The following is a 14,490-nucleotide window of genomic DNA, read 5'->3' as shown; positions in this document are numbered from 1 at the left end:
ATACAAAATACTCAATATTTATTTCCATAGGCAAAAAATCCAAACAAACACGAAACAGTGTGCAAGTGCACCAACAGAGTGCTAACTACACAAACAATAACCGACCAGGAATAACTGAACAGAGGGAAACTAAATACAGACACAAATCAACAATCATGAGGTGAGCACAGGTGACACAGATGATGAAGACGATGAACAGGTGGGTAATTGAGGGAGTGAGTTCAGGTGTGGAGACAAGGAGGATTCTGGGAAGTGTAGTGAAGACGAAGACCGAATGGTGCAGACGATGACTGTGACAGTTTTTGCTTTAATTTTTTTTTTTTATCTAAAGTTTTTGAACAGACTCTGTTTAGTAAAAATAAAAATAATACCTTGGGTTAAATTTAAGCAAAATCATTTATATCATACAAAAGTCTTCTAAGAAGATAAATAGAAGATACGATTTTAATAAAACTTTAAAGATTTGATTTAAACAGTCTTTTAATTTTTAAATATCTAATTTAAACTTTTAAGGTTATGAAATGAATTTATTATAAAACTCTGGATATAGTGTGCTCTGGAGCGCAGACTAGCTTTACTGTGACATTGTCCCCCGAGGCTCATCTGATCTGTAACTCCTCTCGTCTCTGTGAGGCTCTGGAACATTCATTTCACACTATGGTTTATCACTGGGAGGGTCTGGGATTGTTTTGTTTATGACAACTTAAACTATTTGCTTTTTGGATTGTTTTTTATCATTGCATTAACAACTACTTCACCTCTCTGGAAATGTAAGGTGTTTATATATATATATATTAATTTAGTTAAAACTATGTTTTCATTTTTTTAAATACATTTTAGTAACATTTATTATTATTCATTGAATATATATTGTATTTATAATAATTTAATTTAAAAATAGAGATTAGTTCATTTTATAGACCCTTTTCAGTTGGTAAACATGGTGACGTTTTTTGTGGGCGGAGCTTAGGTGGAGGCAGAACGATCCCTCTGGCCGCTTCACTAACGCTAGTTTGCCAGTTTTGTTTGCTTGTTTTTTAATAATGACTGGAGAAAATCCGATTTTATCTTAATGTGCAAGGTCACTCACTGTCCAGGACCGCAATTGTTATTAGCAAAAGTTAATTTTAACGGACATCCCAGATTGGCTGACCCGTACACGCTCAGTCAATGGATGGACGATCTGACAGGATTAGCGTTAACGCTACCTCCGGCTGAGTGGCCTGACTTCTACACCTACCCGATAGAGAAACTGATTGTAAAGAGAAACTGAGGGCATATAAATCTTTAGATGCCTATAACTGTACTAAATGGTCACGTACACGACTTGTGTGGTAGCCTACGATCCGCAGTTCTGCCTAGCTATAAGAACTGAGAACTTTCTTGGCCTCATGCTTACCAGGATTTAAACATTACAACATCAGCAATTGCTGGTATACTGGAAATCTCTGAACACATCTAGTGTGTGTAATCAGAAATGTCCTGTATCTGATCATCTCTGTGCATCTCAAGTGAATGGACGTGTATGGGGTTTTCACACACATTAAGTTTCACTGAAATTTCCATTATCCCAAAGTCCCAAAGTAAAAGTATGGGGTTAGGATTGTTGCATTATTCCAAATAAATAGATTAAGATCCACAAATAAAGGTAAGAGTTTCACAAAAATGTATAAAACTCACAAGTAAATAAAATGAGATTTACAAATGAATAAAAAAATGAAACAAATGTGTTTTGTCACGAACACAACTCTGCCTGGCATTTATTTGTGAACCGCTATCTGTGCATTTGTAAATCGCTGCACGCATCTGTGGATTTTGAAACACTTCTAGCGTCAACATGCAGGAAAAGCCACAGATAAGTGGACTCCACCCACCGTTTACTCAAGCCAATCAGATAACAGCTACATTGCTCCAGAATAAGCAGAGAAAACTAAGGGGGAAAATATACTAAACAATAGCAAGGATCCTCTGGAACAGCGGGAAGAACAAAACACCACTAAAATAGACAGATTAGACTGACACGACTGACAGAACGGTCATAGGAGAACCTTGACAGAGAGAAGTGAAGAGAGAATGATCAGTCCCAGCAGACACAGATCACACTTATCAGACATCTTCTGTTTCTGTCAGTCTTCCTCTTCATTACATATAGTTACAGCTCCTCCTTTAAACATCAGCAGCTCCTCCTGTGGTTATTACCTTCCTCTGTTCTGATCAACTGAGTGATTAAATCCTGCTAGAGTTGCTGTATAGAGACACGATGCCACAGTGAAGTGTAGCTTTACATGCGTATTGTGAACCGCACTATCTCAACACACATCTGCTCTGAACACAGTTTATAAGATATTCTTTTGCACACGAGAGCATTACTGTTAGTCTCCCTTCCTTATTTTTGCAGTTTCCTGAATTATAAAACAGATTTTAAAAGTATTGTAAAGTAATTATTAGCATCAGCTTGGTAAAATAAACCATCATTTGCACATGAGCGTCTGTAAAGCAGATATTAACTGTCTTCAGGGAGTTTCTACACATGGATTATAACGTTCTGCTTTACTCTCTCCAGCCTTGAGAAATATATCAGATCCAGACTCCTTTATCAACACTACAAATGCTCTGGAAGATCTGGGATGTATTTCTCAAGCACCACTGATTTAACTTCCGCCTCCCTGAACTTCTGGACCACTTTGAATAAAACACTTGAACGAGTCGTTTTCGACCAACTATCTACATTTCTCACACAGAACATCCTCCTGGACAACAACCAGTCTGGCTTCAGAAGCGCCACTAAACTGAGACGGCCCTGCTCTCGGTTATTGAAGCTCTGAGACTGGCAAGAGGAGCCTCCGAATCCTCAGTTCTCCTCTTGCTGGATCTGTCTGCTGCTTACAGTTAACCACCAAGAAGAGCATCTCAGGAACAGTGCTTCAAGTCTGACCTCTCAGTGGGTCCTTCAGGGTGTCGTGAGGTGTTTAAGACCCAATATCTAGCTCTCGGTTATTGAAGCGGCTTCTCAACTACAACTCGCTTCAGTGGACTTACAGATACATTACCAGCTCATGAAGGGGAATTAACATATTCCTAACAAACATCTCAGGAAAGGAGACTTATTAAACACAACTGCAGAGGTTTATTAAGAAAATTATAGCAATCATTCAAAATGAAAAAAAGATGCTAAAAACAGGAATGAACAGACAAGAACCAAGAATCCTCAAATCAGCTCCATCACACAGAACAGAGAGAGATTATACAGTCTGAGTCTGTCCATTACTGTATTAATATTATATTTAAAGCAGTTTACATATGAAGCGCAAGAGAATGAGAATAGGCAAATATATCCATAACATCCATATAAATGAAAATAAATCTGGCTTTTTATATGTAAAAAAACAAACATTTGAATCTAAACTTGATTATGTCACTATAAGTGCTCAGAGTTTTTTCTCAGTTTTCTGAGAAGAAGAAAATAAAACAATGAACAATCCTCTGTAAGTTTTTGCTATTGTAAATATTGCTGCAGATTGGCTCTAAACTCATCAGTATTTTATTCTAATATTGTCGGCATCTCTATTTCCTCTGGGTGCTTCGAGTCCTTCCTCCCTGCAAAATAAAAGCATTGACTGACCTCTCGTATGTGTTTTTATCATGATTGCAGATTGTTCCAGATCAGATGAGTGTGAATCATCAGATTGTGTGCGGCTCAAAACTCACCAGCTCTTCTTGCACAGATGATCTGAAGAAGAATCACAGTAGGAGCAGCAAACACTGCCATCTCAACAATAATCACAATCACTGCAGGAAACATGAGAGGAAGAAGAGAAACTGTACATGACTGAAGTCAAGGGTATTCAACTATCAACAGTTATTGATGAAGCATTTACAGACTGACTGATAGTTTAATGTTATAAAGCTGTCAGTATAAATGAACGTGTCGTACCTCTGTATAATGATAAAGCAGTCACACTGACTCCAGTTTCTGATGCTGTATCAGCAGGATCTGTGGATCACGTCTGTTAGTTCAGTTCAACACATAATGCCACATATACACAACATCATCATCACATAATACTGGAGCTTCACATCACAGAAATGATGAATATGTGCACGAGTCTGTCATCTATTATCTTCTTACTTCACTCTCAAGCTGTCAGGAGGAGAATGGCAGTAGTTGAGAAGAGACTGTACTGTATTAATGTGTTACTGTATAATTTATTCCTGGTTTATATGAGAGTGAAACACAGTTGAGCTTCTGCAAATAAACCTTCAGCTTGAATGAAGGACATAAGCCTTATAATTCCTAAAGCCAACCTCCTACATGGGTCATACTAGGCTTTAATACACTCGTCTGATTTATGCAATATATCATGTATGACCCATGTAGGAGGCCAATACTGGGAATTATAAGGATTGTTATGCAGTTTATGACTTTGACCACTAATATTTTACAACTCAAAAACTTATGAAGCCATCAGAAAGAGTAGAGCCAATCTGTGGAAGTTTTCACAAATCTGTCAGAAAAGAGTGTTTTCTCACCTGAATACTTGACAGTGTATCTGACTGAGGTCTGGAGTTGATTTCTCAGAGTAAGCTGACATCTCCACTCTCTGTTGTCATCTTCATTCAGGAGTGTTGTAGTCAGAGTGATGATGATACAGCGATCTTGATATTGATCTGATGATAATATCTGATATCTGGAGTCTGTCTTCAGATCAACACCAGCCTGATTCACCCACAACAGCTCAACTCCCTCAGAACGGACCCAATAATCACAGGAGCGTCTAGGATATGAATACAACTGACAGGAGAGAGTCACAGAGCGGCCTGGACTGATCTCAGTCTGTGAGGATGATGATGATGATGAAGACACTGAAACTGAACACAAGACACAAATCACAGACTCGTCAATCATCATCTGAGTTTAAAGGGAGAATCTGCCCTTTTTAAATTGACCACATAATCATAAACTTACCATGAAGAACATGCAGATAAACACCAGCATCAGGTCCTTGTTCTCCATTCACATATTGTCTGCATCTGTATAATCCATAATCTTCTCCTGTGACGTTCTTGATGTTCAGAGAGCAGTCAGACTCCAGACTCAGTCTCTCATGTCTCTCTGTGTCTTTATTCTTTATCCCTCCAGTAATCAGTTCAACTCTCCCTGAATGTCTGTTAGAGTAGACCCATGTAGTCGAGTTGCAGTCAGAAAGAGCTTTATTACAGGACAGACGCACATTTTCACCAGAACTGATGAACACTTCATCATAAGTCACTCCACTGGTTCCTGAAACACAGTATATCTCAGTGATCATTATGATATATATTAATAAATGAAACATAAAACACACCAGCATAAAAAGCAGAAGTTTTAAATCATAGTATTTTTCCTGACTTAAAGCAAACAACACACTCTCCAGAATAAACTATTAGTCTTTATCAGAGAGCTGTTCAAATCACTGACACACTCTTAATATGAAGATAATTCTTCATCATCAGATGTTTGAGTGACACTATGTCCAGTATCAGGAATAATACAGTATGATCTGTGTGTATCAATACACAACTCTGAGATCACAACGTGAATGTGTGCAAGAATAAACTGAGCATGTTCAAATGAACTCTTTCCAGACTAATTCCACTAAATGTCTTTAGAGAAAATACAGATTTCTTTACCTGTGAGAAGTGAAGAGAGAATGATCAGTCCCAGCAGACACAGATCACACTTATCAGCCATTTTCTGTTTCTGCCAGTCTTCCTCTTCATTATATATAGTTACAGCTCCTCCTTTAAACATCATCAGCTCCTCCTGTGGTTATTAACTTCCTCTCATCTGACCAACCGACCATCACTGCTGAAATAAACATAAAGCCTAATGTTGCAGTGCATGATGGGAACCACCAATCAAAGCTCATCCATGTCTCCCAAAATAATCATTATTGCTAATATAGCGTATAACTGTTGAGCTGAGTGAACCTGAAGGTAGTGATGGTGAGATGAAGCTTCATGAAGCTTTAAAGCTTTCCAGCCTGATGTGTGTAAAAGTGGTTGATTTCTCCAGGTTAGGAATGCACACAGCGACACCTGCTGGTCAATGCTAATATCATGCAGAACAAATCCTCAATATTTGTTAGATGGGTTGTGATACATTAACATATACTCGCATGTACACATGCATAAATAAATAAATAATTAATTGAGTTCTTGGAAGTTTTGTTGATTCATAATCTAATAATAAGGCGGAGTCCTAACTGCTAGACTACAGTGATGCTTCGAGATACAGCCGCCCTCAGTCTTATGTTGATTCTCAGTCACAAAGCCTCGAGAAAAATATATATCTATACAAACAATCAATCAGTAATATTCGGAAATATAATATTAAAAACTAAATAAAAGCCCCCCGTCACACACTACAAAGAGAGAATAAAGGAAAACAAAACCACATAAGAAATTGATACACAATTTTCTTTGTCTTTTAATGATGAATAGGTTTTGCCAGCAGCCATATCACCCTGTAGCCCAAGACTGGTTGCCCACTGAAGCTAAGCAGGGCTGAGCCTGGTTAGTACCTGGATGGGAGACCTCCTGGGAAAACCAGGTTGCTGCTGGAAGAGGTCACTGTGGTCTGTGTGGGTCCTAATGCCCCAGTATAGTGACGGGGACACTATACTGCCAAAAGAGCACCGTCCTTCGGATGAGACGTTAACCCTCTGGGGACCAAGGTGTTTTTGGGGCCCTTGAGATGTTCTGACATGCCTTGACATTTGTGCTTTTTTCAGTTATTTATTTTAACATGTTAATGGCAAAGGTGTAAATTCACTCTATATAGCACAAACAGGGCTACCATAATATGCGAGCAACGTGTATGTAGATGTTTGTATTTTTAAGAGAATAATGTTTATGCGTGGTTATTGGAAAAAATTTAAATGAAAGTTGCTGAATTAAGACCACAAAACACATATTAAATATGTGTCCACAAGACTTTTGACTAATGGATGTTGTCCCTTTGAGTTCTAGCTTCAAAATGATGTGAAAATAGTCTTGCTTTATCGTTCACAAAAAAAAATACATTGATTTAAATGGTGTAAAACAGGTTTTGCTTGGAAAGCCAATATGCGAGGGGGAGGAGTAGTTTACACCTGAGATTACAGTGTCCCACCCACTCTGCATAATGACTCTGCATAATAATATTGACCATTTAAGATTTCGCTTACATCTCTCTTGTAAATATGTTTTGTTATTTTATTAAAAATGTTACAATTACAACAATAATTACAATTTCAACAATATTTCAAGTGTACTCTTTCTTTGTAAAAAAGAAAAAGAAAAAAGATTATAGGCCAACATTTTATCATATGTATTCATTAGTTTGAATATAGCCAACATTGGAACATCTAACATCTTAGTCTATGACTTTATTTTTGACAAAAATAATATGTATATATATATATATATATAACGTTAGATATGAGCAGAAATTGCTAAACAAAAGCTTATTTGATGTGGCAGTATATTCTACAGTAGCCTAAAAACTGTACCCAAATCTAGTCAACAAGTGACTGACTGTAACGTTGTTTTTATGAAATATTAGGGCATATAAATGCTAATTTGCAGTTTAATACGTTGCTTATACAAATACATTTTATTTCAACATATTTCAGTCGATTTTTACTCATCTCAGTAGGCTCAAGGCTCGAAATTGCGACCATTTTGGTCGCATATGCTCCTGAAATTTAGTCTGTGCGACCTAAAAATATATTTGGGAGCATTTGTGCGAGTGCAAATAATGGTTGTGGTGCGACCTGTTTTCATTTCTCTAAAAAACGTTTGCAAATTACTTCACAGTGTGTACCTTATGTGCGCTGATACGCGATGGCCGGACCGTCATTCTATCCAACGTTATATAACCAATCCCGGGGTTTTTCCTGCATTGATTTTTTTTGGCGGCCGCCAAAGCCTTTGATCGGTGCGTGAGTGACTGCTGCGCTTGACGAGAGAAAGCCCCGGCCGCGCGCGCGCGCACTCTCACGTCTTCAAACAACACGAGCGCTGTCTTGCTCTCTCTCCCTCGCGCATATTAATCAAAATCATTTGACACGATAGAAAAAGGGCGGAAGACCGAAGTTTCACGTGGAGCATTCGGAGATTTTTTTTTCTCCTAAATTACCGTGGAGTGTGAATTGTGCTAAAAAATAAACTACCGGGATAATCACACAACGCTTGCCGTATGCTACACTTCCACTAATGACACTCCGATTCGCGAACTAATGACTCATTTGAACCGATTCACTTTAATGAATGGAATGAACTGATCTGTCCAACACACTCACGAGACGTCTGAATCGGTGTATAACAAATCGGTACCACTTTACAATAATGTTCCACTTATTAAATTCTAGTTAACACAGTTGTACTATTAAAAAAAAACTGCACTTTGTTAATTTGTTAACCATTGTTAATGTTAATTGCAACATTTGGGCTACTAATAGCCTATACATTATTGATTTTTTTTTTTTTTTTTTACATAGTTAATGCACTGTGAAGTAACATTAATGAACAATGAACAGCTGTATTTTTATTAACTAAGATTAACAAAGATTAATACAGCATATTAATAGCAATAGAGTGCCAAGTGCCAAGCAAAAAATGCAGGGACAGGTGTGTGGCAAACAAATCAGGTTCAATTATTAAGGCTTTTAATCGGCATGATACGTCAAATATAACCATACTGTCTATGAATATAACACCGCATACACCATCGCCAAAGAAGAGCTTGCCTTCACTAAATTTATGTCAAATGACAAATCATGTGCCAATATCATCGGGGTGAGATGATATAGAGCCAGAAGACCAAATTTCAAATCTTGGCCACAGGATGAAATAAAATTTGTTAATATATAATTTGTAGTTGTGGTGCTCCTTAATTTTTGGTGGGTGCTCCTAAATTTTTGCTGGTGCTCCTAACTTTTTGAAGTTGGGAGCACCAGTGCTACCAAGTAAAAAAGTTAATTTCGAGCCCTGAGTAGGCTATAGCAAAGCAGTTTATTCTTTCACACACAGACGCGCGATTCATATTTAGGCTAAACAGTCTTTACAAATATGTACCCTTCATTCATCTCACAGAAACGCGAGTCATATTATAGAAATGCGATTCATCTTTTTGCGGTTTGCATAGGCCTACACTAACGTTATTCCATAACGTTATTCCACACTTGAGAAAAGAAAACAGCCTACCTCACTCCTCAGCGGGATCTGCTCCTCATATCAGGAGATATTGCTCCTCATATCAGCACTGTTCTGAGGAATCTTTTCTCCATAAGGTAGGCTATATTATGCCTCACTCGATCGCGACGCGCTTTGTTTACAGCTGATGTGGGGGCGTTTCACAGGAGTGAAATGGTACTCAGAATTTGCGTTTGAATAGCACGCGCTCTCCGGGGAGTGGTCAAATTACTTTTGAATGGCTCGTAATGAGCTCGACTGGAGTCGCTCTCTTTTTATACAGATTACAGAAACTAAGAATATTTGTTTTTTATATAAATTACTTCATTTAAAAGATGCGATCTCAAGCTTTATGCCCGTGGGTCTGTTTGCCTGTTTGACTGAATTTTCGCGGAGTTATAGATCATTTTCAAACGCGTTTCAAATGGGAGTTTACTGACAGAGAGAAGGCAGAAATCGCATCGTGTTAATTTTTCTTTATTTGTCAAAAAGCAAAACACTTTATTTTTATTGTGAGTATACAGAACAAAAATAGAAACTGAACAGGATCCATTGATGTATTACACGAAAATGAAAGATCAAAATTAACAGAGCATTTAGTGTTTATTTTCATTGCTAAAAAAAAAAAAAACGAGCAAAACGCGCGGGCGCGTTTATGGTCCCCAGAGGGTTAAACCGAGGTCCTGAATTCTCTGTGGTCATTAAAAATCCCAGGATGTCCTTCGAAAAAGAGTAGAGGTGTAACCCCGGCATCCTGGCCAAATTTGCCCCTTGGCCTCTGTCCATCATGGCCTCCTAATCATCCCCATACTGATTGGCTTCATCACTGTCTCCTCTCCACCAGTAAGCTGGTGTGTGGTGGGCGTTCTGGCGCAATATGGCTGCCGTCGCATCATCCAAGTGGATGCTGCACATTGGTGGTGGTTGAGGAGATCCCCCCATCTATGTAAAGCGCTTTGAGGTTTCAGAAAAAGCGCTATATAAATGTAACGAATTATTATTATTATTAGTAATTATTAAGAAACACAGGAAACACTTTATAATAACTGCATGCTATTAATCATTAGCTGAGCATTAGTAAATAGTTAATTCATCATTTATAAAGCATTAATAGACATTAATAAGCAGTTTATAATTACAGATATAAATGCTTTGTTCTTGATTTAATAAGCATATCTATAGTGTTTAATAATTGTATTTTCATACTTTATTAATGATCAGTTTATCATTTCTAAAAGAAGTATTGCATTATTTCCACACCAGTTGTTTAGGAGTTGTCAGTGGTTCATCAGATCTGAAGTGTAAGTAGATGATAAATGTAGCACACGGCGGGTAGCGCTCGTCTCAGTTACTAGCTCGCTATAAAAGCAAAACTATGGACCAGAATCAGAAGATTTGGATCGACTCACTGAAGCAAAAATTAGCAAAGACGATCGTAAGAAAATAATAAAACCAATTAACCACTCAGACCACTGAAATGCAGCTAATTAATGAAAAGGTAAGTGTGTTTTTCTATTTGTTTGTTCTTTTGCATGAATTGTATCTTTTAAAATTGAAAGAATTAAAGAAAAACTAAATAAAAACAAACATATAACAGTAACACTCAGTATTTTGAATAAATGATAAACACAGAGTAAAAATTTTCCGAAATTCAACCTCAGTTTCTCAATTTCAAGTTCAATGTCTTGTTTTCAAATTACAAAAAATCAGGAAAGTTACAACTTTAGTAGGAAAGTTGTTCAAAAATTAACGCAGTTCAGTCCATGAAGAGAAAAGAAGTCAAACTGCTCATTAGTTACATATTCTGGCCACACGATGGAGACAAAGGGTAAAGTAAGGCTTAAATGTGGTGACAAAGACAATGAGTTTGACCTAGAACTCCACATTGTAGAAGAGGATTCCCTAGCAATCCTAGGAAGAGAAGCAGCTCAAAACTTGGACTGATTAAAAGAGTGTACAAAGCAGAGAACAAAGACCAAACTGACATTCTGAGTGAATACCAAGATGTGTTTACTGGTGTAGGATGTGTACCAGGACTGCCCCACATACAGCTCAACCCAGATGCTGCTCCAGTCTTAAGACTTAATTTTGTCTTCAGGGAAATCCTGGAAAACTTGAAAAACACAATGTATGCAGTTCTGTCCTGCCCAATCAGAAAACTCCTTTTCTCACAACTCTGTTTCCAGGTACGAAACGATGGGATGGCTCGCCAGTCCAAACCCGGGATAAGAGTCCACAGCCAGGACAGGATTCAGGATCACAGCAGCAATTTTTCAGACGCTCACAAAAGAGAAAAATAAAACACAAGAACAAAACCCGGCCTTGCAAAAACAAAGCCAAAACAATCATCAGTAACTCATTCAAATAAACAGTTTCTAATGACCAAAATGTCTGTTTCAATTATCTGGATATAGGCAACACATACATGCTAGTCACCATGTGCTTGATTAACACACTAGAGTCTGTGTACAGAGCTAGCAAAGCTAGCAGCGCATGGCACACACTTCACAACAGAACAAATATAATCTTTCAAACATTTAAACATAACTATATGCACTCACAGATTGTATTAGAAAACACTTAAAGCGTTTTCAAACATTTTTTATATCACTCATCACTTTTTCAAATGTATTTTTCACATTAAGACTCCAAAAACAGTATCCACATTACCTAAATTTGAACAAACACAACAGCAGACCTCTGAGACTCTTTCAGTCTTCTGCTCTTCTGTTCAGGAGAACCACAGTGACCCTCAGTAATATATATATATATATATATATATATATATATATATATATATATATATATATATATATATATATATATATATGTATGTGTGTGTGTGTGTGGGTTCCTCGTCCTCTCAGTATGAAGAAAAGGGGGATTCAGAAACGCAAACCTGGTGAGCGCACACTCTCAGATAGAAAACTCATTCAGGATCTTGGTGAAGCCTCAGTGATCATGACTGTGACTGACAGGAGCATCTGAAGGTCATAGCCTATTCACACACAGCCTATGTGAAACACAAAATGCATGTAAAACCAAAGAGTATAGAAGAACAAGAGGCGAAACTTTGATGCTTTTTTGGAAACGGCCACTAGGTGGCGCTTCGGCCGTCATTTTGGCGTGATACAGTTAGGGGTGTGCGATCTGCAGTGGTGGAACGAGTACTGAAAAAAACATACTCAAGTAAAAGTACCATTGAGTAAGAGTAAAAAAGTAGCTTATTTAAAAGTACTCATGAGTAGTGAGTAGCGAGTAGTGAGCTGCGGATTCTACCCCCTTATAATAAACACTGTGCACTACAATTAATACATAAATAAAAAACATTGTACATACTGTAATTCACATTACCTTTTGTTCTTTGTCAGAAAGATTGAAGAATATCTATCATCCATCTTTTTAAAATGCATCAAATCAGTACACTCATCACCATTTAAATCATATTGTCATATAATCATACAGGGCTTTCTGTAATAATGACAGGGCTTTCTGTATATTTACAGCAGGTGAGATATTGTTTTTCTGTACCTGTCCCTAATATTTATCGAAATGAATTGATATTGAATCAAGATCGGATTCAAATCACAAGAATTGAATTGTAATAGTGAAATTTGTGTCAATAAAAACCGTAACCAGTCATCCCAGCAAACAAAGCTCGTCCCCCGTCCCGAACGTCCCCTTCGTAGCGTTCGCTGGCATGGTTTAACCTTAAGGATTGTGGTTATTCCTTAAAAAACCCTTTAAAGTAACTTTGATAATGGCTTTTATGCAGACACCACGTTTTTTCTTTTTGCAGATTAACAGGACTGTGATTTTACTGCAAATAAACCGTGGTAAAAATAGAAGGAAAGAAAAAGCTCCGGCTAATTGTGGTTGCCAGTTTTACTAATACAAATAATAAATAGAAACAATGGGAAAAATATTAACTTTCTTAATATTGGATAAGATTACTACTCAATATTCTGTTGAACATGGCCTTTATAATGATTCTTTACTGATTATATTACAAAGAACCAACTAAACCAGTTTATATTTACTATAATGATTGTACTGTTTTTAAAAAAATATCTGAAACCATGTAATTGTTTCCATTAAACCATTTCCTCCACCATTACTATGACTAGTTAAATAGTTTGCGCTTGTAAATCACACTGCACATATTCATGCAATAGTGAAAGAATCCACCATTGTGCAGTTATTTTTTTAACTGATTAAATATGTGAATGAATGAATCAATGCTTATAAGTGGTTATTTTTCATGCCTCTGCTTGACAATATATATCTTTGCATACTCCCATTTATGAAGTGCTGTGAAATAAACAATTATCGTACAGCAAATCTCCACACAAGCACATTAAATCAAGGAAAAACAATCTTGACTGTACAACTACAGCCCAAATGTAGGGGTGTCCCCGAAGTCTTGCCTTTAGTCGACCAGTAGTCGAATCATGTGTGTGGGGGTGGGGCTGGGGGCGGGGCTTTAACATTTCAAAGCCGCGATGTACAGAAAATCACACAAAGATATAGAAGAAAATGTATAAAAACATTTTGGATCAATAAAACTAATAAATAACACAAATAACTCCAGAAAGGCCACACTGCAGACAGGATTTACATTTCACATGCAAATCAAATTAAATCGGCTAAATTACTGGCTGTGCGAGCAGGCTCTAAGTACAGCACAACATCGATGCACCGAAAAGATAAACAATTAATTTACTAAATTAAATTAGAACAGAATATACCTTTCTAATAAATAAAAATACAAAACGAAATAAATCAGAATCAAGTCACAAGATGAGCAAATGTGTGCAAAATGCCTAAAGTGCAGGGGAACATATATTCAAAACACAAGCCACAAATAGTTAGATTAGATAACCCTGACAGATCAATAAATAAAATTAAAATAAAGAAATTATTCAAATAACGATAGTAGCCAGAATGTTCAACTTTGTCTTTTTAACTGCAGAAACAACAATAAATGCTAAACTGGAGTGGCAGTCTTTAGCTAAACATGTTCACAGCATCCAAAAATCAAATTAGAACCGGCTGAAAAGTTTTATCAAATTGTGCGCGCGGATAAAATACATTCTAAAACACTTAACGTGAAAAACGTTTAACGACTTAATGTCCTAAAATATGAAAACGATTGGAACGCATTTCGTTCATATTCTGGGTTCATCTGCTTATCTGCACATATGGTTTCTTAATAAAGTGTGTACTGTGTACATACATTAAGCCACGTTAAAGTGCATTTTAAGCGTTTTAAAA

At 37.0% G+C, this 14,490-nt stretch overlaps 1 protein-coding gene across 2 annotated transcripts in view; it reads right to left on the bottom strand.

Annotated features, from left to right (window-relative positions):
• LOC311301611 (uncharacterized protein) overlaps positions 1 to 14,490 on the bottom strand; it is a 113,214-nt gene that overhangs the window by 52,733 nt on the left and 45,991 nt on the right. The window contains exon 7 of one of the 2 annotated variants that reach the window (XM_084426866.1): positions 3,708 to 3,760. The exons of the other annotated variant lie outside the window; for it this stretch is intronic. Within the exon in view, the coding sequence (XP_084282992.1) occupies positions 3,742 to 3,760 (19 nt within the window). The 3' untranslated portion in view covers positions 3,708 to 3,741. Of the gene's footprint in view, positions 1 to 3,707; positions 3,761 to 14,490 lie in introns of those variants that run through there. 2 annotated transcript variants of the gene reach the window in all.

The sequence above is a fragment of the Rutilus rutilus genome (assembly GCF_951802725.1).
Source record: "Rutilus rutilus genome assembly, chromosome: 1".
Taxonomy (NCBI): domain Eukaryota; kingdom Metazoa; phylum Chordata; class Actinopteri; order Cypriniformes; family Leuciscidae; genus Rutilus; species Rutilus rutilus.
The sequence above is the reverse complement of the archived record's forward strand: the minus strand, read 5'-3'. Positions and strand labels throughout refer to the sequence as shown.